We start from the raw sequence: 22,669 nt of genomic DNA, 5'->3' as shown, positions 1-22,669 counted from the left end.
ACTTTTCTGAATTGTTCGACATTTATTATTTCTTTTGACTCTAAACACATCTCTGCTTAGCTTCTCGGGTCTACATGTTTTAGCTTGTTGCCACGTGGGGGCAGAAATCTGTGGCGCAGCCTGAGCTGAGGGCTGATCTTGGATCTGTTGACGGTGCTTTAGCTTTGCTCTGCTGACGATGAAAATCTGCTTTGTGTTGGAATTAAACTAAGGGATATAATGAAGATTATCCAGTGTAAATGCCATCAGAAGTTTCCATCCTGGTGCTCCCGGTGTGTTTTTAAGACAGGAAATGGGTAACTTCATTAACTACTGCTCTCTCCTAAGCGTTATCTTTAAATCATCAACAGTTTCTCAGGAACGGTGGTGTGTAACTCTGTGGAGTAAATTGTGATGGATAGCTTATGCTTTGGGTGATCTACAAATGCTTTTCAGGTATTTGTATCCTTTCCAGGAGGTTTACAATCCAGCCACAAAAGGCAGTGTTTATGATGAAGCCAATTTGAGTCAAACTTTCCACCAATCAGAGAGCTTAGATTGGTGTTAATGTCCAATCAGGAGCAGACGTCTGATTGGCTCGTCACAGAGATGGGGAGCTTTATTCTGCTAATACCTTAGCCACAAAATGCACTGTTTATTCAGAGATTAAAATCCACAATGAGTGATCCATGATAACGCCATTATTTGTCCCATTTTTATCACAAAGGATCACTATCACTACTATGTTACTAAGAGACCTCTATTTAGACTTTGAAAAATTCATGCAAACTTTCCACCAATCAGAGAGCTTAAACTGAGGTAATGTCCAACCAGGAGCAGCCAAAGATCAACCCGTGAGCAGAAAGTTCTATGTGTGTCTGAAAAGAAGAAAAATAATGCTCCTCTATGGCTGGAATAAAACCAAGAAGACGTTTCTGATGCAGAGTGGCAACAAAAAGCAGCTGAGCTGGAGGTGGTTTAGTGAGGATAGCAGGTAAATAGTAGCAGGAATGACTGGAAATGAGAAAAAAGTGGAAACATGGAAATTTCTGCTGTGTGTTTGTTTCAATGCCAATAAGCCAAGACTTGAGAGGATGATCTGCAGATAAGAAAACCTTTCCTACAAACCTTCATCCTTCCTCTTTCTCTTCAACCTGTTGATTCTTTCTTTGTTCGGATTCAGTTCAGACACATTTCGTCTGAAGCTCGATTTTAATCCAAACTTGTCTTCCACTTAGTTTTCTGTACATTACCGAAGAGGCAGAGAGGCGTTACTGGACCTCATTTCCTTTGAAATGACCTTAATTATATGGCCGGGAAATCTAAGATAATTAGCCGTCAGGATTTGAGATCAGGTTTTTAATCCCTAAAGATGAGGTCAGCCATGTTTCCCTGCGCAGGAAACCAGTGGGACACACTCCTGCATCAGTCCATCCGCTGTAATCTGCGAACATGCGACATAAGCTGGCTGTGTTCTCCTGAAGCACTGATGATGTTGGAGGCTCTTTGCTCTTTCTACTGTTTAGAAATGATCTGCTGAAGCTCATCTCGTGCTGCTCTGCAACGTTTCCAACACATCTGCAAGATGTTTAGACTTCCCAGTTCATCCAAAATATCAAAAAAATGGACAAAAGGATGGTTAAATTATAAGGGCTAAAGATGTCGATTGAAAATAATTTCATCATCTTACGAAACTTTCAGAGTTTAAATCTTCACTTCCCCAGTAGGTCCCTCTTTTAAAAATGCACACATTAGTAGCAACACATTTTTATCAGACTTCATTGGTCTGGTTTTAATATTAGTTTTTATTATATCATGTTTTACTATCACAATGTATTTGTTAGTGCTGGGCACCGATTATTTTTTTCATTTTTTTAAATTACAATAATCGCATGATTTATTTTTTAGATTAATCACATTATTATGAGAGAAATTCAATAATGAATTCAAAATCAGTAATTGTGCACTTTTCATTTTAAAATTACAACTATATGAATAAAAGTGACTTTTAGTTTTCAAGCACTTGAAACATAAACTGCAGTTAATATACTTCTTATAAATCACCACAATGTGATAAAATAACATATTTCTGACAAAAAAAGATGAACATTTCAGGTTTTATTAGTTAAAAGGAAACAGACCTCAACACAGCACCGGTTCATGGGAGCACGACTGATCCAGAATGTCTTTGTGTGTCTTTAGAAACCGTGAACACAATGAAATAATTAAGACTTGTTCACTTGTTCAGTTCAGTTCCATTCAGCTTTATTTATACGGACATTACAGACAAAATCAATTCTTGTGATCAAATTCAAACAAATCCACATTAGTCCAGTTCATACAGCTGTGTTGCTACAGGTCAACTGATAAAAATAACTGGACATTTTTCTGTTTAACTGCTTGTGGTTTTAATTGTCTTATTTTTACCTAAAACTGGTTTAGTGGAGCTTCTCGCTGATCTTCTGGTTAACTGGATGCATAACAGCTCTGGAAAAAATAAGAAACCACAGCTATTAATTCTTAAATTAACATCTCTGAGTGTTTCTACCAAAAATTAAATTCCTACACAAGCACATCTCATTCTGCTTTATTAGGACTAGTCTGGCAGAGGGTGAAAAAAGGATGACCACTAACTCATCACTCAAGAACCACTGGCTGACAGGAAGTGACTGTAAAACACGAGGCAAACTGAGACTGGGGTGAAGTGCACGGCAAGAACAGCTGGAAACCGGCTCCTACAGGCAGGACTGGGGTCATGCACAACTCACCGTAATCAGTGAGAACCAAAGACCTCGGGCTTCGGTTTGAAAAACATCAGAGTAACTGGACTGTAGAAGAGAGGAGTAAAGTCATCTTCTATGAGGCCAGTTTTCAGCTTTGCCCAACATCTGGTGGTTTAATGGTGAGATGGAGACCCAGAGAGGCCTACAAGCCACAGTGTCTCACACTGACTGTTAAAGAGCAGGATCAGCGAGACTGTGCTCCCCAACTCAGAGGATTACAGCAGAACCATCCTCCAGGCCACCCAGCAGGGGAACCAAGGTCTGGATGGAGGATCATCACATCTCTCCAGATCTGAACCCAGTTGAAAACCTCTGTAAAGACATCAAAAGGAAGATGGATGGTCATAATCCATCAAGCAAGGCTGAGCAGTGTGACTGTTTTGTAGAAAAAGTGGTGGAAAGTTCCTCAACAGCAGTTTGAGCCCTGGTCTCTTATTGTTTTCCGGAGCTGTAAATTGATACAAGCATCGTACAAAAGTTAAGGTACAAACACTGATGCAACCTGCTGCTTCCGGTTCTGGAGACAACGGGACTTAAGCAGTTAGCATTAGTATGATAATACAGTGTTAACTAGCTCAGCCCTAATATCTGTATGTTTGACAGTCATGAAGGAGGCTGGACAGATTGTTCTTGATGGACATCACTTTTCTGAGTGACCTTGTCTTTCTTCATTGCCTTAAACATCTCCAGCCTGTGATCAATGATGGCTTCAGTTTTGTTCTTGACTTTATTGATCCCACAGGGGCGTGTAATGTTGCCCCGCCTCCCCCTAGCAGACCACAGATAAAGTCCTCCAGCCTCTCAGATCAGAAGCTTCTGCTGTAACTTCTCTTCATAGTTCAGTCACTGTAGTGATCTGTGATGTTTGTTGTCATGGCAACGAGCTGCAACACGCTGCTGTTTTGTAGTTCATGGATGGACCAATTAGACATTTCTGATGTTTAAGTTTCTCCCTGATTTTGGCCAAACCGAAGACCTTTTGGAGCTTATTTGTCCTGCAAATGAAATTTGAGGATCAATTCAGATGAGGATGTTTAAGTTTGACCTCTGTGTGCATTCTGGCCATTCACAAGTGCTTTATCCTTTTCACACTCTGATTCTGCTTTTTCCAATTAATGAAGGGCTTAAAAATCTTCTTCATCTTCAGAGCTTCTGTCTAAAACCTTCCCTGCATCCAAACACTGGGCTTTGTTTAGCATCAACACAAAGTGGGAACAAGCAGACGTACCTCGGGTTGATTCTGATTAAAAGAAATCACTAAAACAACATATTTTAATCACCTCTGACATTCTGACAACAAACACTGGGAGGAGCAAACAGCTCAGTGAGTACCAGAGTACAGCGACTTAGTTTGACCTTCTGTCAGCTCATCCCATCAAACACCAGAAACAAGTCTGCCATGAAAACTTTGATCTTTTGTCTTAAAGCCAGCTGCTGCTTTCAAGCTGAATGACGTCCTGGTTGACATCACAGAGAAAAACCATTCAACTGTCATGTAGCTTTTTTGAGCTGACACAGAAGGAGAGATTAAAAGAGAGCTCCATTGATCGGAGTTTAGTCCCAGATGACTTCATGATGGGACTTTGAGATGTCTGATTGGCTCGTCACAGAGATGGGGAGCTTTATTCTGCTAATGCCTTAGCCACAAAATGCACTGTTTATTCAGAGATTAAAATCCGCATTATTTATCCTATTTTTATCATCATCACTATCACTACTATGTTACTAAGAGACCTCTATTTAGACTTTGAAACATTCATGCAAACTTTCCACCAATCAGAGAGCTTAAATTGAGGTAATGTCCAATCAGGAGCAGCCAAAGATCAACCAGTGAGCAGAACGTTCCATGTGTGTCTCAAAAGAAGAAAAATAATGCTCCTCTATGGCTGGAATAAAGCCAAGAAGACGTTTCTGATGCAGCTGAGCTGGAGTTGGTTTAGTGAGGACAGCAGATAAATAGTAGCAGGAATAACTGGAAATGAGGGGAAAGTGGAAACATGGAAATAGTTTCTGTTGTGTGTTTGTTTCAATGCCAATATTTTTTCTCCTGAAAGCCAAGACTTGATAGAATGATGTGCAGACAGCTGTGGCTGACCTGAAAACATCATGTCTGCATGCTGACTGGGATTAAAAGTTCTAAACTTCTACAGGTGTATATATATATATATATATATATATATATATATATATATATATATATATATATATGTTGACACAGAATAACAAAAAATGTCATGGACTTTTAAGGGTTACAGAAAACTCGGTAATGAGTTTGCTGCTTTATGCTCAGTTAATGTACTGCTGTAATTGGTGTTAATGAATCAGATTAGTTGGACTAATTAGCTCATTTGGACTGTTCAAACATCACTCAGGGAGCGAGTAAGCACACAAAGTTAATGAATAAGAACTGTCACATGAATCTGCGTGAGGAACAATATCATTATTATATACCCAAGTCCGGCAAACAGTGGAACGATTTTACCAAGGCTGTGACTTTTGTAGCCAAAAACATCAATATCATCTATGATATTGTTACACAGATGTTTTAGAAAAATATCGTGATGTGTTTTTTGCTGATTTGTTTTGTAGCCATGAATTAGAGCTGTAAAATGCTAAGTTACTGTAGATGTTGCTGAAGCCTTGATCTTTTCTAAAGTGTGAACTTGCTGGTTTGTGGCCTGGCAGCAGGACTACCTGCCATCATGTTCATATGTCAGTGAAGCTGTCAGCTGTCATGTTGCTGATGCTGCATGTTGATATAAGATCTTACATACACACACACACACACACACACACAAACCACACCCAAGAGTCTGGATATTCCCAATGAACCACTGTTCTGCCTGATCAGCAAATCACAGCCTGAATATCCTCCTCCCAGCTCCCACTGCTGAACTGTCCTACAGCAGGGTGGAGGAGGATGGAGGTGAATTCCATCACTCCCAACACGGCTTTCTATTGGGATCACAGAGAACGGCTGTAAATCTGACCTCCTGTCAGCGTCGAGAGGTGGAGTTGGGGTCATCAGAAAAAGCTCTGAGAAAATTATCAGAGATTCCTGACAGGCTGCAACCTGAACTCTGTCCAACAGAAATGACTCAGTAAATAATTAATCAGCCAGGCTACCAATGAAGGTAGAGGCCAGTGAGAGGGAGAACTGTGTCCATCAAACAGAACAGGAAGTGTTTAGTCTACTGAGTTTATTCTGCAGACATGAAGGGAAAACACTCTTCAGCTCTGATCGTTTATAAATATTTAACGCTTAAACTGATATGTTGAATCATTTCTTCCACCACACTTCAATAACAGGCCAGAAGAGTTTTTACTACCAAAACCCTGTGCTTGTTTTTATTGGAGTATAATTGGACAACATTAAATTGGATTGAATTGAACTGAATTATGGTTATTTTCCAATGATATGGATCTTTTTTAGGCCAATGCCGATTCCAGTATTTGGGAGAAAAAAATTCTGATAACCGATTAATCAGCCAATTAATTTAAAAAATATATACAAATAAAATAAATTTTATTTTATTTATTTTATTTTAAATTTGTATTTGGAATTTTTTTTTCTATGGAGCATGCATTAGTATCAGTTGTACTGATGAATTTATCTTTAGATTTAAACCATAGGTGAATGCTCTATAAAAATAATGAAGTTACTGGCAAAACATTATTTGTGCAGCCTTCTAATGGCCTTTAATGTTAAATCCCATTTTCTCTACTTCGTTATTTTCGTTGCCATGAAGTCATGCCTCATATAAACCAAAATTAAACCAGAGATGTTTCAGATGTCAAAACATGTAGACAGAGTTGCATTTTAAACATATAATGGTCACAAATAGTCTGGAACTCATGTTACTCCATGCTATTCCACACTAAAATATCACGTTCTAGTATTTTCTGATAAAGTAAAGCTAAGAGTGACAGAACATCATTACAGCTGCTGAAAAAGGAGAATAATGTTCATCATTTTAACTTTTCCCTCCTCTCTATTCACATCGCTTCTCCTTAAATGCAGCTGAACACGCAGCTGAAGGAGTGATGAACACTTGTTCTGTACTCTCAAATATTTTGTACATTTATGTTTTTTCTGCAGTTACTTACTGGCTTCTAAGCTGTTAGCTAACGCGGGATAACCACAATGATGTTATTGCAAACATAGACAGGGAGTAGCTTAAGCTAGGTTAGCACAACTATAGAAATACAACATGAATGAAAAGCATGATAGATGCCACGAAGTACTGGTCACTTTCATGACACATGGCAAACAGTTAAAGTAAAACTGGAGACTTGTTGAGTTATTCTTCATTTCAGGACGTTGATATAAACTTAGTTGTCGTCAAGCTTCACTCAGCCCACCCCTGTATTGCTGCCTGGTTGTGGCTACAGCTGTTGCGCTGAGGACTGAGGATTAAATAGAGTTAGAGCTCCATCTCATCAACAAACGGTGTAAGAACATCATTGACTCTGACACTTGACAGCATTTACTAAGTAATTAAAAATGTATTGGCGCTTAATCGGCAGAACTCCTGCTGATTATGATTATTTTGAAAAGGGCTATAACCAGCCGATTTAATCAGCAGGGCGATCAATTGGTCGGGCTCTACTTTCCAGTTTGTTCCTGCTAAAATACATATTTGACCCACATAACTAAAATATCAATATTGTGATGTGAGAATCGATTGTAGAACATAAAGATATTGTATCAGAAGTATCAATATTTAAGTACTGATCTCCACACAACCGGCATAGATGTTTTGTTCTAGTGAGCATTTGTGATACTTTTCTGTCTAAATGGAGGTAGCAAAAGGGGAGGACGACGGAAATAACTTTGACATCAGTTTAGTTTATGTGGAAAAAAGATCCCAAAAGCCCATTTCTTCTGTCTTTATTCCACACTGAGGACAAGATCTGCTTCAGTGTTGCTCATATTTTATCTCTTATGCTATCAGATTAATCAAATCTGTTAAGTAAATGCTAATAATAGAAGGAAAATCCTCTAATTTGGTCATGTTTTTCTTTGGTTCAAGGATCCTAAATCTGTTGCACCTCTTCTTTCCTAAAACCAAAAGTCAGAAAACTGCAGCTGTCAGACTGTAGTGAAATTTCTGGCCAGATCGGCTTTATTCCAGCACATCGGGGATGTTTCTGGACTTCCTCTCTGAGATCCTGGGCTGATTAAAGGTCACACTCTCTCATCTCGCCCTTGTGACTGCAGTCATTAACACCACACTGCTGCTGTCCTTTCCCACCAGTGTTTGCATATCTCCAGGCAAATTAACTGTCAGAAATGCATCGCCTGCACTCTCTTTATTGAATCTAACAGTTAAATTGGTTGTTAGGAATCCTCAGGGATGGTATCAGCACCGGGGAGTCCGGCAGGGCCGAGCCACCACTGGGCCGATGGATGCAAAGTGGATTAATGGAGACTGGGAGGCTGTGCAGAAAGGCTCATAGTTTCTTACACATGACCTTTGATAATGGATAAAACATCCATTACATTGGCTTCAGGTTTTATTCACAGAAATCAGGACTGATGTTAGCAGGATTATTTGAAGAAGTTATGGACAGAAATGTATGAAACATTCTTGTAGAGGTTGATTGGTGGTTTATTGTGATGTGTTTGCTTCCTGGAGTCAGAAAAAGTTATTTTTTTCTGATCCTAACCACCATTATTTCTTCCTCTCAAAGCTGCACTACTGAACTTTGGCAGATTTTCTCAGTGAGGCGCCCCTAACGGCAGCTAATCCAGCAACCATTTTCATCCTGTCTCTTCTCTGATACCTCTCCAGCCAGTAAAAGTCAGCTCGATGTTGACTCTTTTCTCATCTCATGCTCCGTTACTTTCTTTCTTTTCTTTCTCTTCCTCTGATGAAGTCCTCTTGCGTTTCTTTGACGAATCAGCGATGGTGTGCTGGTGTGTTGATATCCAGTTGCTAGCGTGCGACACGGTGCAGTAAAAGAAAATGTTGCTGTAAAGTGTCCTGAAGAATAGAGTTGTAAAGTGCGGTTTCCCAGCCTAGGGATGCTGCTGGGAAACAAAGGCTCCAGGAATATACATAATAAATGTCACTTTGCCATCAAAACGAGTCAGAAATTTGCATAGTTCTACTTTAAAGCCTGTTAAACCCAGTTTAACAAAATTCTGTGGAAAGATTGAGAACTTTATAGCTGAGTTACACTTTTTTTCTCTTCAAGGTTTTTTAACTTAACAACACAAAAAAAGTTTATATTTAAGACAAACATGCCTGATGCCACAATTGCAGAAAAACTATTGCACATTAACATGCAACTAGCTAACTATGCTGCGGTCATTGTGCTACCTGAATGCTGAATGTCTGGATCATGCTCTTATTCTTTTGGTATGACAACTGGAATTTACAGGTAAACCACAGATACTGATGAACAAGACCAAACCAACTTCCCCCCTTCCAGTAATTTATCCTTTAAGTCTGGGCTATCCATAAAAGTTTTTATGCCAGCGTTTGTTGTCTGGAACTTGAACTTTGGGGGCAAAGATTGCTTTGCGTTTTAACTGTAGGGCTGCTGTCCTTTTGTATTGCCCTAAAATATAACACATTCCTGGCATTAGCATTCAGCCTCTACATCTTACACAAATCCTGTATAGTCTGTAGCTTGAAATTGTCACATGAGATATCCAGCAAGGATGCCTTCACAATACATCGCTTTAAACCAGACTGCAGACTTTAGCTTCATACATTCACTTCAAGTTGAAAGATTATATTGTTTAGCTTGTGAAATACATTGTTAGATAAAAGCAGTGTACTCTGCTCCAAGAGTCCGCTAAGAGAACACAGATGAACAGGTTTCAGATCAGATGAAATGGACCATAAATAAAAAAAAACTAAGCCCAGCTTGTTTTAACAAAGGCAAAGAAAAAGAGGGGAAAAATGCAAAGAACAAACAAACAAATAATACTCAAACTAATTATATGAGGCAACTTAAATTTAACATCCATGTTTTTATTGTCTGGTCAATTTAAATTAAACAAAAAAACCTAGGATCAAAATGACATGTCAGTCAGAATAATGAACTTTTTTAAAGAAATGGTTCTGATGAATACCAGCAGGTAAGAAACTAAAACACAGGAATCAATACTTTCAGTTGAGATCAAACTGTGACATTATCATCAGTACAAAATTATTTATTTTATTAATTAGTTGCATTGTTACCCCCCAAACTTACAGTGGGTAAAATTATGCTAAGAATGTTTTGTTTTTATGTTCAGTTTTTAAATATAAATTCCATAAATAAAATAAAAACTGAAAAGTAAACCAAGAACATTGTTCAGACTGCAGCACTGAAATTTAAATCCAGTAAAATACATTCATGGTGTGTAGCAAAGACTCATCTAACCTGTAGATTCCCAAATAAACAAATAAATGATTAACTGAGCTTTATGCGCTAACTGAGCTTTTTGAGCTAACATCACAGTTTGAAGCCAGGGTGGTAGATAAATCTACACAGATCAAGTTTGTTTTACAGGTTATTTCTTCAATCCCAGCCGTACTTCATAAGAACAATCTGCGTATTTAATGTCTAATCTGTGCAACGTTAATGGATCAGCACTCATTCAGTCAATAAATGAGTAAGTCTATGTCTGTGTCATGGCTCCTGGGTTTTGGTGAGTGTTAGATGTTAATCATGGTTTAGTTTTTTGGTTTTTGTCATGTTGAGTTCGGTCTTGCTCCTGGTTTATAGTTCTGGGTTTTTGTCATGTTCAGTTTCTGTTATGTTCATGCTTTAGGTTTTCAGTTTTGTCATGTTTAGTTCGGTTTTCTCTCTTGTGTTCCTGTGGTTCATGTTTCTGTACCTGGTCTAATTACTCATTCTCTTCACCTGTTCCTTGTTACTCCCTCTGTGTATATATACCCCGTGGCTTTCAGTTTGCTCTTGTCAGATCCTTATGTGGTTCGTTCCCCTGTCATGTGTGGTTCCCTGTTCCTGCGTTTTGAAAATAAACCGTTACTTGCACCGATTTTTGCCTCCTGCCTTGATTGCCTGCAGTCGGGTCCTCACCTCCACCGCCATTCGTGACAGTGTGTTTGTCAGATCTTATTGAGTTTCAGTGTTTGTGGACTGTCTTGCTGTTTCGGGCTACAGATTTACCGTCAGTTTGTGTTTGGTATGTCGGTGAGCTGGAAATCTGAGCCGTCTTGTTTGTGGAATTAACAGGTTTTCCACTGTAATCACTTTGTAAATCAAACACTTTAATTAAAAAGCTCCTTTTCATGAGATTCAGACCCAGAACCCGAACATACTCCTTCAGAAGCCAGTCACTCTTCACCTTCTCTCAGAGAAACTGGAGGAGAAGGTATTTTGTCCTGGTTTCTAGGTGGCTCAATGTGACAAATCACGACCTATATTGGATCCGGCGCTTCATGTATGTGTCCAACCAGCAGGTAATGGAGCGCTGCAGTGGTCGCATCCACAACTATTACACTCTCACTTATTTCCAGCCCCACTAATGGTGATGATGGCCGGAGGTGTAGAGTTCACCTCAGGCTGTGTACCCTGCCTACAGCTCTATAACTCTGAAACAGAAACATTTTATGTGAATCTTTTTCTTCAGGATCATTAGCAGCATTTTGGATTAGCTAAAACCATAACGGTGTTTGAAGGTTTGAAGAATCTGCTAGAAGAAAAGAAATGATTTTAGCTAAGTTATAAATCAGCAAGTCACAACTAAAGTCATCTCAAGACATTTTAGAGATACGATCCTTCACTCCAGCAGTGTTGAGGGGATATTTGCTCAGTGGGGATTGCTGCACAACAAACTGTTAGTCTACCATCAGTGATGTCATTGGACAAATGAGAGTAGAAGTAAACATATTCATAGTATTTCTTGCTGTCTTGCTGTATATTTGATAAAGTGATTAAGTAGCCATGGTTGTCTTGATGATGGATAATTCTTTCTACTGTCATAGTTCTGTAAACTTGGGTCTGTTGCGTTCTGGATCAGTTAGTCTGGTCTAATGTGGGTCATTTCCACTTGGAGGGCTGGTTTAAGACAGGGTCAGTTAAGCTTTTCCAGTCTTGGTAACTTGGTCTCTTCCACTTTGGATCAGCTGGTTGGAACTGCTTGGGATCAGTTGTAAATTTCCAGTCTGGGTAAACCGGCTTGTTCCAGTTTCAATTCGTTGGGATGTTCCTGTTTGGATCACTTAGTCTGGTCTAATCTGGGCTTCTTGGTCATTTCCACTTAGACTTGGAGGATTGGTTTGAGACTGGGTCAGTGAATCTGTTCTAGTTTGGATCAGCTGGTCCAATCTCTTCTGGATCAGTTGAAATTTCCAGCCTGGGGAAAATGGTCTGTTCCAGTTGGCATTGGTTGATCTGTTCCAGGGTGGGTTGGTTGATTGGTTTCAATCTGGATCAGTTAGGCTATTCTAGGCAGAGTCAGGTGGTCTGTTCCAGACTGGGTCATGTTTTTCTCCAGTTTGCATCAGTTTATTTATTCTAACTTGGTTCAGTTATTCCATCCCAGTCTTGGTTGGTTAGTTTATTCCAGTTTTCCAGATCAGTTGGTCCAGTTTTGTTTATTTCAGATTGATTAGTTAGCCTATCCAAGTCTCGGCCAGTTGTTCTATACCAGTCTTGGTTGTTTGGTTTATTCCAGTTTTGGATCAGTTGATCTTGTCTGGTCTAGTCTAGATCTATTTGTCATTTCCAGTCTGGGTAAATTGTTCTGTTTTCTAGGAAAAGGTCAGTTAATAGGGAGCCTATTCTCGGTGAGGCAATCTTTTCCAGTTTAAATTAGTCTTGTTCTAGTTTGGATCATTAGTCTTGTTCTAGTTTGGATCAGTTAGTCAGATTTCATCTGGGTTAGGTGGGCATTTCCAGTTTGGATAAATTCTGTTCCAGTTGGGATTGGTTGATCTATTCCAGATAGGGTCAGTTAATCACTTCTTATCTAGATCAGTTTTTCTAGTCGTGGTCATCTGTTCTGTCTTGGTTAGTGGGTTGATTACAGTTTTGGAACATACAATCTGGTCTAGTTTAGTTCAGTTGATTTCTAGTTAGGATAAATGGGTCTTCTCTAGTTAGGATTGGTTAATCTTTTCTTGGTAGGGTTAGTTAGTTGGTCTGCTCTAGTATTAGTCAGTTGTTCTGTACCAGTCTTGGTTTATTGATTTCCTCCAGTTTTTCAATCAGTTTGCTGGTCTGGTCTGGGTAAGTTTCTGGTTTGAATAAATTGGTCTGTTTCAGTTGGGGTTGGTTGACCTGTTGCAGGTAGGGTTAGTAAATCGGATTCTATGTGGATTAGTTGCCCTATCCAAGTCTCTGTTGTTCTGTGTCAGTCTTTGTAGGTAGATTTCTTTCAGTTTTGGAACAGATGTTCTGGTCTTTTCTCGGCCACTTGGTCATTTCCAGTCTGGTTTACTTGATCTGTTTCAGTTAGCGTAGGTTAATCTGTTCTTGGTAGAGTAATCAGTTCTAATCTGGAACCATTGGTCTGTTCTAGTCTTGGTCAGTCTGTTCCAGTTTGCAGACTGGGTCTTTTAATCCAGTGTTTCTCAATCCTGGTCCACAGGGACTGTCTGTCCTGCATGTTTTATGTTTCCAACTCCAGCAAATTTGATCCAGATGAATTAAACTGCTTGTTAAGGTCTTTGCAAGCCTGTTAGTCCGCTGTGTTAAAGCACTGAAACATCTAAAACATGCAGGGCAGAGGTCCCCGAGGACTAGGATTGAGAAACACTGCGTTAATGTCTTCAGGTCTGAGTCCATCTGTCCGTCTTCTGGTCTGTAGGGCATCATATCGGCCTTTCAAGCTCATGCATCAGTGCTGTGTGAAAGTGTTGCTTTGGATGAAAAAGGAAGGAGTTTAATGGTCTATTTTCTCCGCCTGGGGTTGAGGCTGGACTTGACCTCTCCTCAGTGACCTGACCAGAGCTGCTCAGGCTGTGTTATGTGCTGCTGCTGTGAAGCTGGATGCTGCTGGAGGAAGAAGAGGAGGAGGAAGGAGGGAAAAAAAGAAGAAAAACTTGTATTTTCTTGGAAATGTAATGAAACAGGCTCTGGTTTATGTTGCACTAGATTTATATTGATTCCTCCCTTTTTAGCTGCTGGTAGCTGTGATTAAACCTACAATCTGAATTCTTGTTCAAGCTGAAAATGAGCATTTTAAAGCCCAGTAGCAGCCTCTTAATGGGAAGCTCAGATTGTATCTTTTATTTCGCTGATTCTGTTCATGCATCGGGTTTAATGGTGGCTGTGTAGCATCCTTTTAAACTAACTATTTAAAGCAAATAGGAAGCAGGTCCGCATCTGTCGGTTCATATTGAATTAACATTGATTTGGTCCGCTTGCTTCAGGATTATCTCTGACCTCTGGATAACTTTGATGGGAAAAAGAGCTTTGTGGGGCAGGGAGTGTGGCAGGATGGAAAGAGTTTTCAGAGTCAGAGGAGAAAAGATGCAACCACCTCGACTCTGGCATGTCGGGTCCAGCAGCGTCGGCTAACTTTCATCGTTTCCTTCAGGTGAATTACGTAACACTCTCCATGCTGTTTGGCTGTAAAATATTCATGCTGTTATGATTGTGCAGCACTTCAGAAACTTCTCAGAGATGTCAACACGGCTTAATGGCAACACTACAGCGCATGAAAGATTCAGGATGCATGAAGATAAAGGAGGAGTGAAGCTAGAGGGCAACAAAGAAGGATTTTTTTTTATTTGTGATGTGTTTAGGCTCTTTGAACAGAGTTTGAACTAAAGATAAAGCAGCATGTAAGGCTTTTCTACTTCTGTAGCCTCCAGTTAGATTAGATTAGAAAGTTTATGACAAATACAAAACAAAAAAATAGAAATAAAATATATCACCAAAAAGAGAAAAAAGTTTGAAAGGAGTGGCTGGAAGCATGAGCTTCTATAATCCCACCCCAGTTCTGGGCAGTGATCTTCTGTCAGCATCTGAAACGAGGCTGTGGGATGTTGTTGTCACACAAGTTTCAGGTCGTCTGAGCAGTTTAGGACTTTTCAGCTTGGACATCTCCTTTACTACACTTTTCCATCAGATTTTGCTCTTCATTTTTTTTATTTTCTTACCTCCACCAAGGCAGAGTTCGTGTATTCGGCAGAGTTTGTCTGTCCGTCTGTTAGCAACATAACTCAAAAAGGTCTGGACGGATTTTGAATAAATTTTCATGAAATCTCAGAAAAGAAATCAGGAACAAGTGATTAGATTTTGATGGTGGTCCGGATCACAGCATGGATCCAGGAATTTTTTAAATTGCTTGATGGAGGTCTGCGCTCTCTAAGTGCTTCTGGTTTGATACTGAATTATTTATTATAGAATAAACATATGGCCACAGTATATTTTGAGGATTAACAATCAGTCAGACTTTCTTTGTGTAGCACTCTTCATACAAAACAAACAAATGTGTAAATAAAAATAAATAAAAACAATAAAAAGTATGAGAAACAACAAATCCGAACTCTAATATACTATAAGGATTATATTCTAAACAATGGAGGGGGGCAAATATGAAAAAATGCTGTCATGTTTGGGGAAAAAAATATTTTAAAAAGTTAAGCAACTTTTCTAGGAAAATTTTTCAATATTTTTTAAAGTAGCATTATTTCAATATATTTTGCATGGGACTAGAATGTAAAGTTCTCAGAATATATCAATGTTTTTATCGTCATATTAGAAGATGTTGCTGTGTGTGTGTTTCTGTGTGTGTTGCTGTGGAGAAGCTTCATTCTCAATCTCGCTGATGTGTCGTATGTAAGGTCCTGTCTGTGAGATAAAAAAAGAACAAAAAGCTGAGTTAGCAAGAAATTTGTTATGGAGGCATGTTCACAGCACAGTTGCTGCACGTTTCTGCAGATGACTGAGTTTAGTCAGTTTAACATCATAGATCATAACAGGGTGGTAGCCTGGACTACAGGGATGTTTTGCTCTGATGAAAAGCCATTTCAATTAATTTCAGCTTCCCTGGGACTGAATATAGATTCTAAGTTAAACAAAAAAACAAACAAAAAAAAACAAAAAACAAAGTAGTTGTAGGTGCTTTTGTTGTTGTTACCTCCTTCACCACTAGGGGTCAGTAAAGCAGCACAGAAGTGACAGTTATGTTTCATCACAGCAGTTTTTTCCTCTACAGCAGAGTCAGAGTGATGAATCTGACCTTTTTAATATCCACACAGCCTGAAGTGAAGGACACAATCATAGCTGTTTGTTTTCTAAAGGGCTTTGACACATCTTTTACATCGCACATAAACTCGGGTTGTTGATCTCAACGCTGAGGCTGCTGCAGACTTACACTCCAGTGTTAGTCACCTGTGGTGTTGAAGAGCTTAATACAAAAGCAATTCAATGATGTTTCAGTCTGAGTCATCAGGCTGGTTTACAACAAAAACTCATCAATGTGCACATCAAGCATTCATTTGTAGAGCTGCTTTTTCACAGAGGAGACAGAAAAGTCTTATTAATGACTTAATCCAGTTGTCTGTGAGGGAGACACATCAACAACTTCCATCTGAATCTTCACAGAAATAAACCGCAGTATCACGTCTGAAAGAACGCTGGATATTTACTCATGTTGATTGATAATAATCAGAGTAAATGCTGACATTTAAATTAATTAAGTTATTTTTCCAACATTTATTTGTTGCGCAGCACAGCGAGCAGGTGGAAAATGTGTGAAAGAAATGCCTCCAATAAAAACCTTTAGAAATTAAAAAGAATAAATAGACATGTGTTATCATTTTATAGCAGTTCTGAGTTCACCAGAGGGCGCTACATTTTAGGAGGACACAAAGGTTAACACATTAAAAACTGATTATATGAATGGATAATAACATAACAATTACATCTCACAGGATGGAGGAAGTTCATTAAACTGCGTTTTCATTCACTGTAAACTAACTGGACACACACCACATTTTTTTGTCTTTTTCATCAGAGTTTGTTATAAATCTGTTTGTTGTACTTTAACTATAAACCTTTTAAACAGTTTTCTGGGTTAAACTCATAAAACCAGCGGGGGGAAGCGTCAGTGGTTCATCCTCTTGCAGGTGAGGAGAGGAGCAGCGCCCTCTAGTGGTGACAGGATCAAACTGCTTCGGGTTTCTCATGTTTTTCTTCTGTCTCTGGTTCATGTGTGAACATGAGTTGTTTTTGCTGCTGTTTGTACTGAACCTGTTGTTGTTGTGTGTCTACAGGTTTTTAATCGTTCTGGGCTGTTTGATTCTGGCCATACTGACCACATTCAGGGAACACGAGAAGGTGTCTGCACACTGGCTGGTTATACTGGTGAGAGGACTTCCTTTACCTCTATAAAGACATTTAACCTTCAGTTCACATTGCTCTTTATTTATTTATTTAAATTATAAGTTTTTGTCTTTTTTATTTGTTTTCTTTGTCTCTGTAGGAAACAGGGTCATCTGTTTGTCTGTAGTTTTACCTGATTAAGATTTTAAGATGAATGTTTTTATATCTGATAAACCGGTGAACCATTTTACACACATTTCTACCAAAACTGAGAGAACACACCATCATTTTATATACATACTTTCATTCATATTCAAAGAGAAATCACAATGTTGGAGTAGCAACATTCATAGATGTTAAGGTAAGAATTTATATGGCTGCTATTTGAACCAGGAGATTTTTAATCTCAATGCAACTACCAGGTTAAATAAAGAGGAATAAAATATAACTATATAAAGGAATATATAATAATATAAAGTAATCAACTTACTTTCCTCTCTGCTTTAATAAGCATCCTGTCAACTTTTCCAGGTGGTTAGATGACTTTATCGTCGTTGCAGATGACCAGTTTGGTTTTGAAGCTAAAAGCAGTAAAAACAAACCACAGATGTAAAACCTCATGCGTTTGTGTTTTAACCCTTAAAACTCCTCTAGATCTCAGACACCCCCAGATAATGTCACTCTCAGGAATGCTAGTGTGTAGCTCTGTGAGGTAAATTGTGATGGATAGTTTACCTTCAGGTGATCTACACAAGTTTTCCAGGCATTTCTATCCCGTCCAGGAGCTTTACAATCCAGCCGCTACATGTAGTGTTTTTTCAGAGACTATATGGTAAACCACAATGATCCATGATAACAGCATTATTTATCACATTTTCATCATAAAGGATCACTATCACTACTATGTTGCTTAGAGACCTCTATTTAGACCTGGAAATGATCATGGCAAACTTTCCACCAATCAGAGAGCTTAAATTGACGTTAATGTCCAATCAGGAGCAGCCAAAGATCAACAAGTGAGCAGAAAGTTCTATGTGTGTCTGAAAAGAAGAAAAATAATGCTCCTCTATGGCTGGAATAAAGCCAAGAAGACGTTTCTGATGCAGCTGAGCTGGAGTTGGTTTAGTGAGGATAGCAGATAAATAGTAGCAGGAATAACTGGAAATGAGGAAAAAGTGGAAACATGGAAATAGTTTCTGTTGTGTGTTTGTTTCAATAACAATATTTTTTCTCCTGAAAGCCAAGACTTGAGAGAATGATGAGATGAGAAAAGACTTGGTCACTGTTGGTCTGTGTGTTATTTCTACAAAGTTCTGTTAGTAATAAATTCAGTTTTCTTCTTCTGGTCGGCCTTTATGCTGCTATATCTACTGATTCATTTTACATCATTTTAGCCTCATAATCTGACAACTGAGGCTGTCCTGAAACACCATGTCTGCATGCTGACTGGGATTAAAAGGGTTCAGCTTCTACAGATAGACAGATTTATCTATAAAAAAAAAAATCCAGGTGGACCAGAAACAGCAAAAATGTCCTGGAGATTTTAAGGGTTATAAATAATTCTGATGCCCATGATCAAAGAAGGGAGGAAACATGGATTATAATCAACTGGACGAGTGTAAAGGCTTAAAGAGAAACATATGAACATACAAATATTCCCCATACTTACACTACCGTTCAAAAGTTTGGGGTCACTTCCCTGTTGAATCCCATGGCACAGTGACCCCAAACTTTTGAACGGTAGTGTAAGTTCATGTCGACAGCATGACTTGATCTTGTTCATCATGATGCCACGTAAATACAGTTAGTTAAATGTTCATTCCTGTGAGAATCAGAGCTTTTCACACAGTTTTTATCAGGTCATTATATAAAAATGTTTTTATTCTAACCTTTTTGCTATTTGTAGCTGTAACAGATGGATTTGTTTTGTTTTATTTTATTTTTTTTTATTTACTGAATCTTTTAATTTAAGAAACAGTTTGTTTTTTTTATCAAATTTCTGTCTGAAATGATCTTTTACTTCTTTATCTTTCTGTTGTTTTTATAGAAGTTTTGAGCAAAATGCACGACAAACACAAACCAGTGTGTCATGTTTATTAATAAGGAGAATAATCTGTTCTCAAATGGGTTAAGATTAGCCAAGAGACTGTTTCATTTATCAGAGAAATATTTCATTTGATTCAAGTCTTTACTTATATTTTGAGTATTTGGTTATTTATATTATATTATATTATATTATATTATATTATATTATATTATATTATATATAAAATGCATGTTTTTCCTGTGCAGGAAACGTTTGCCATCTTCATCTTTGGAGCAGAGTTTGCACTGAGAATCTGGGCAGCAGGTTGCTGCTGTCGCTACAAAGGATGGAGGGGGAGGCTGAAGTTTGCTCGCAAACCGCTGTGCATCCTTGGTAAGGATGAAGAATCGGAGAAAGTTGTGAGTTTAGAAATGAATAAAAGGATGCTCCCTGCAGAGTAAGCTGCCAGCTAAATAATTTATTATGGTGAGGTATACAAAGAAAAGGAGCTGCTTTCGATCATTCAGGTTAAAAGTGAATTTTTTTTTATGATTTACAGGATTAAAGTTTAAGGAACAGCTAATAGAAATATCAGACCAATGCAGGGACTATATAAAGACGAGGACGGAGCAAAACAAGTGCTTTTGTTACCAAAACTGTTGAGTTTTTTTCTTTTAAAGGTCAAGTAATGTTGTTGCCTTAACCAACCAGGAAATGACCAAATTGTTTAATAAAGTGTTGACATTTTATTGCTTGAACATAACCCAGGAATAGGAAAAAAATATGGGTCCATTTGCCCATCCTTGTTTTTTAACAGGATTTTGTCATGTTAAAGGAAACAGCTGATTTCTGATGAAAGAAATCCCGTTTGGTCGTTTAATGGTGGGATATGTAATACCTCCTCCCACCTGTAGGGGTGCCAAATTACAGGTCCCCTCTTGTTACGGCTCCCACATGAACATATGGATCAACACAGAAGAGACAGAAAGGAAACAGTTTTTCAAGCTTGGGGACGTCTGCTCCACTAGTTTGGATATTTCTTGTGGTGTCCCACAGGGGGCAGTCTTGGGCCCCAAATTGTTTATTCTTTATATTTGTGTAAGGTAACAAATGTGCTAAAGCTGGTCTTATTTGCAGATGATAACAGTGCTTTTTGTTCTAGCAGTGATCTCCAGTTGTTAATAAAGGAGATTAACATAGAATTTAAAAAAAATTTAATTATGGTTTGATAAAAATAAAATTATCAATAAATTTGACGAAAACCAAAATAATGGTGTTTGGAAATGATCAAACAAATTTGCTGAATGAAATTATGTTGGATGGGGTAGAGCTTGAAAGAGTAAATAAAATAAAATTTTTAGGGTTGATAATAGATGAACAAATTAGTTGGAAACAACACATTAAACATATCCACAGTAAAGTTTCAAGAAGTTTAGCAGTATTAAATAAAGCAAAACAGAATCTAGATCATAAATCACCCCATAATCTTTATTCTTGTTAGTTCTTCCATATTTTATTTACTGTGCAGAAGTTTGGGGTAATAATTACAAAACAATAATACATCCACTATTTGTTCTCCAAAAGAAAGCCACAAGGATCATACATGGGGTAGGTTACAGGGACCATACCAATTCATTTTTTTTTTAAATTGAAAGACATTATTAATCTACAGACTATACAAATTTTATTTAAGGCAAAACACAAATTACTACCTGCAAATATTCAAGGACTGTTTCAGAAAGAGAAGGGGGTTATCTTTTGAGAGGGAAATTTAATTATAAGGTCAAAAGGGTGAAAACAAGGAGGAGATGTTTCTGTATTTCTGTTTGTGGAGCAAAATTGTGGAATAAGTTGAATGTGGAGCTTAAGGAATGTCCAAATTTAAAGCAATTTAAAAAATTGTTTTAAGATATTACTCTCACACAATATATGAAGGAAGAAGCTTCTTTTTTAAATGTGTATTTTTTGTGTTGGTTTAAAGTGAAATATCTCAATGAAATACTTGCAATGGTTGAACAATATGAACTCATTTAAATGTGTACTATGATGTAGGACTGTAAAGTTCAGATGGAAAATTAACAGGAAGTGGAAAATATTCTTCTTCCTGCCCCTTTTCGAGCGTGATCTTTGTTTCATTTTTCTTTTTTGTATTTGGAATTTTCATGGTTTTGTATGTGCTCGAAATAAACTTACTTACTTACAAAAGAGGGTAAAAGATATCCAAAGCAGCAACATTTCAAAGGGAAGTTTAATGCAATAAAAAATGAGAAAGAAGAAGACAGCTCTGGCCTAAAGGAACAAAAGAGCTGAGCTGGCCACAAACCAGCCACACAGCTGGCCGTAGCATCTGGTCTGCTCCCCAAACCAAAGATACCAAATGAAGCTGCAGCACCCCAGGTACTGGTGGTGCCCCAGGACACTGTCCCCTCTCAGCTTTACACCCCCAGGGGTGTCCCATTAGCCAGTCACTGGAGAGAGGAGCGGAACGAGTTAATAAATACAAAAGGAACACTGACAGAGGCGTACATTTAAATATATGAACGAAGAATCTGCAAGTAAACGCATAGTAAATCAAGGGATTTGTGCTTCGGTATCCAGTGCTCCAGATTAACGTTGGGAAGATTTGTAATTTAAAGAAACTTTCCTAAATCCAGAGAAGTAGTTCTGTTTTCAGATGTAGAGAATTATTGATTCATTTGACTATTTCCATATTTTGCCATTGCTGGTACCATAAAGATGAATTCTGGGTGATACCGATGTTAAAAATTGTAATTGGGTTATTTATTTTCTCTTTAATGCTAGAAAACAATTAAATATCCATAATAAAACCCTCCAAAAATCTCAGCAGTATTAAAGTGTTTCAGCCCCTCATCACACTACTTTTGACAAATTTGGTGGTAAAATGCAGCTACTTTAACAGCATTGGGGTCCAAGACTAATTTCCCAGTGGGGACAGCAAAGCCTATCATATGAAATCATATCGTATTGTATCATATCGTATTGTATTGTATCATACTCTATCATTTCTTATTGTTTTTTAATCGCTGGCACAAAGAGGTCAGTTGTCTTAATTTTGTCTAAAATGTATCCCAAAACCTTAAAAGCAGCTAAGGAAACAGCAACTAAGTCCAAGACTAAATCCCCACGTGCACAATAAAGCGTATCATCTCAAACTGTATCATATCGTATCGTATTGAATCATATTGTATCGTGTTGTTTTGTATTGTTTTGTGATCTCTGACATAAAAAGGTCAGTTATCTAAATTTGGTCATAAAATGTACCTTAAAACTTTAAAAGCAGCTAATGTAACAGCTGTTGAATCCAGGACTAATTTCCTCATTGAGATAGTAAAGCAGGGCCACCAACCCCAGGCCTGTTGAGCCAGTGTCCTGCAGGTTTTCTATGTTTTCCTGCTTAAATTAATTAACAGGTTGTCAAGAGGCTCGTGTAGAACAGAATCATTACATTTCAAACAAGTGTGTTACAGCGGGAAAAGATAAAAAAAAAAAAAAACTGCAGGACGCTGGCCCAAGAGGTCCAGATGTGGTCCCTGCAATAAAGTGTATTGTATTATAACCTCTGACATAAAGAGGCCAGCTGTCTTAAAAGAAAGAAGTTTCAACACTTCTTACCAGC

The 22,669-nt window shown here is 38.1% G+C and overlaps 1 protein-coding gene across 1 annotated transcript in view; it reads left to right on the top strand.

Moving 5' to 3' along the window:
- The window catches only part of kcnq3 (potassium voltage-gated channel, KQT-like subfamily, member 3), a 137,775-nt gene that overhangs the window by 95,041 nt on the left and 20,065 nt on the right, over positions 1–22,669 (top strand). The window contains exons 3-4 of the mRNA XM_041992455.1: positions 16,958–17,048; positions 19,299–19,425. Of these exons, the coding sequence (XP_041848389.1) occupies positions 16,958–17,048; positions 19,299–19,425 (218 nt within the window). The remainder of the gene's footprint in view (positions 1–16,957; positions 17,049–19,298; positions 19,426–22,669) is intronic.

Source organism: Melanotaenia boesemani, chromosome 8, assembly GCF_017639745.1.
Source record: "Melanotaenia boesemani isolate fMelBoe1 chromosome 8, fMelBoe1.pri, whole genome shotgun sequence".
NCBI classification, from domain to species: Eukaryota; Metazoa; Chordata; class Actinopteri; order Atheriniformes; family Melanotaeniidae; genus Melanotaenia; species Melanotaenia boesemani.
This window is presented reverse-complemented; position numbering and strand designations above follow the sequence as displayed.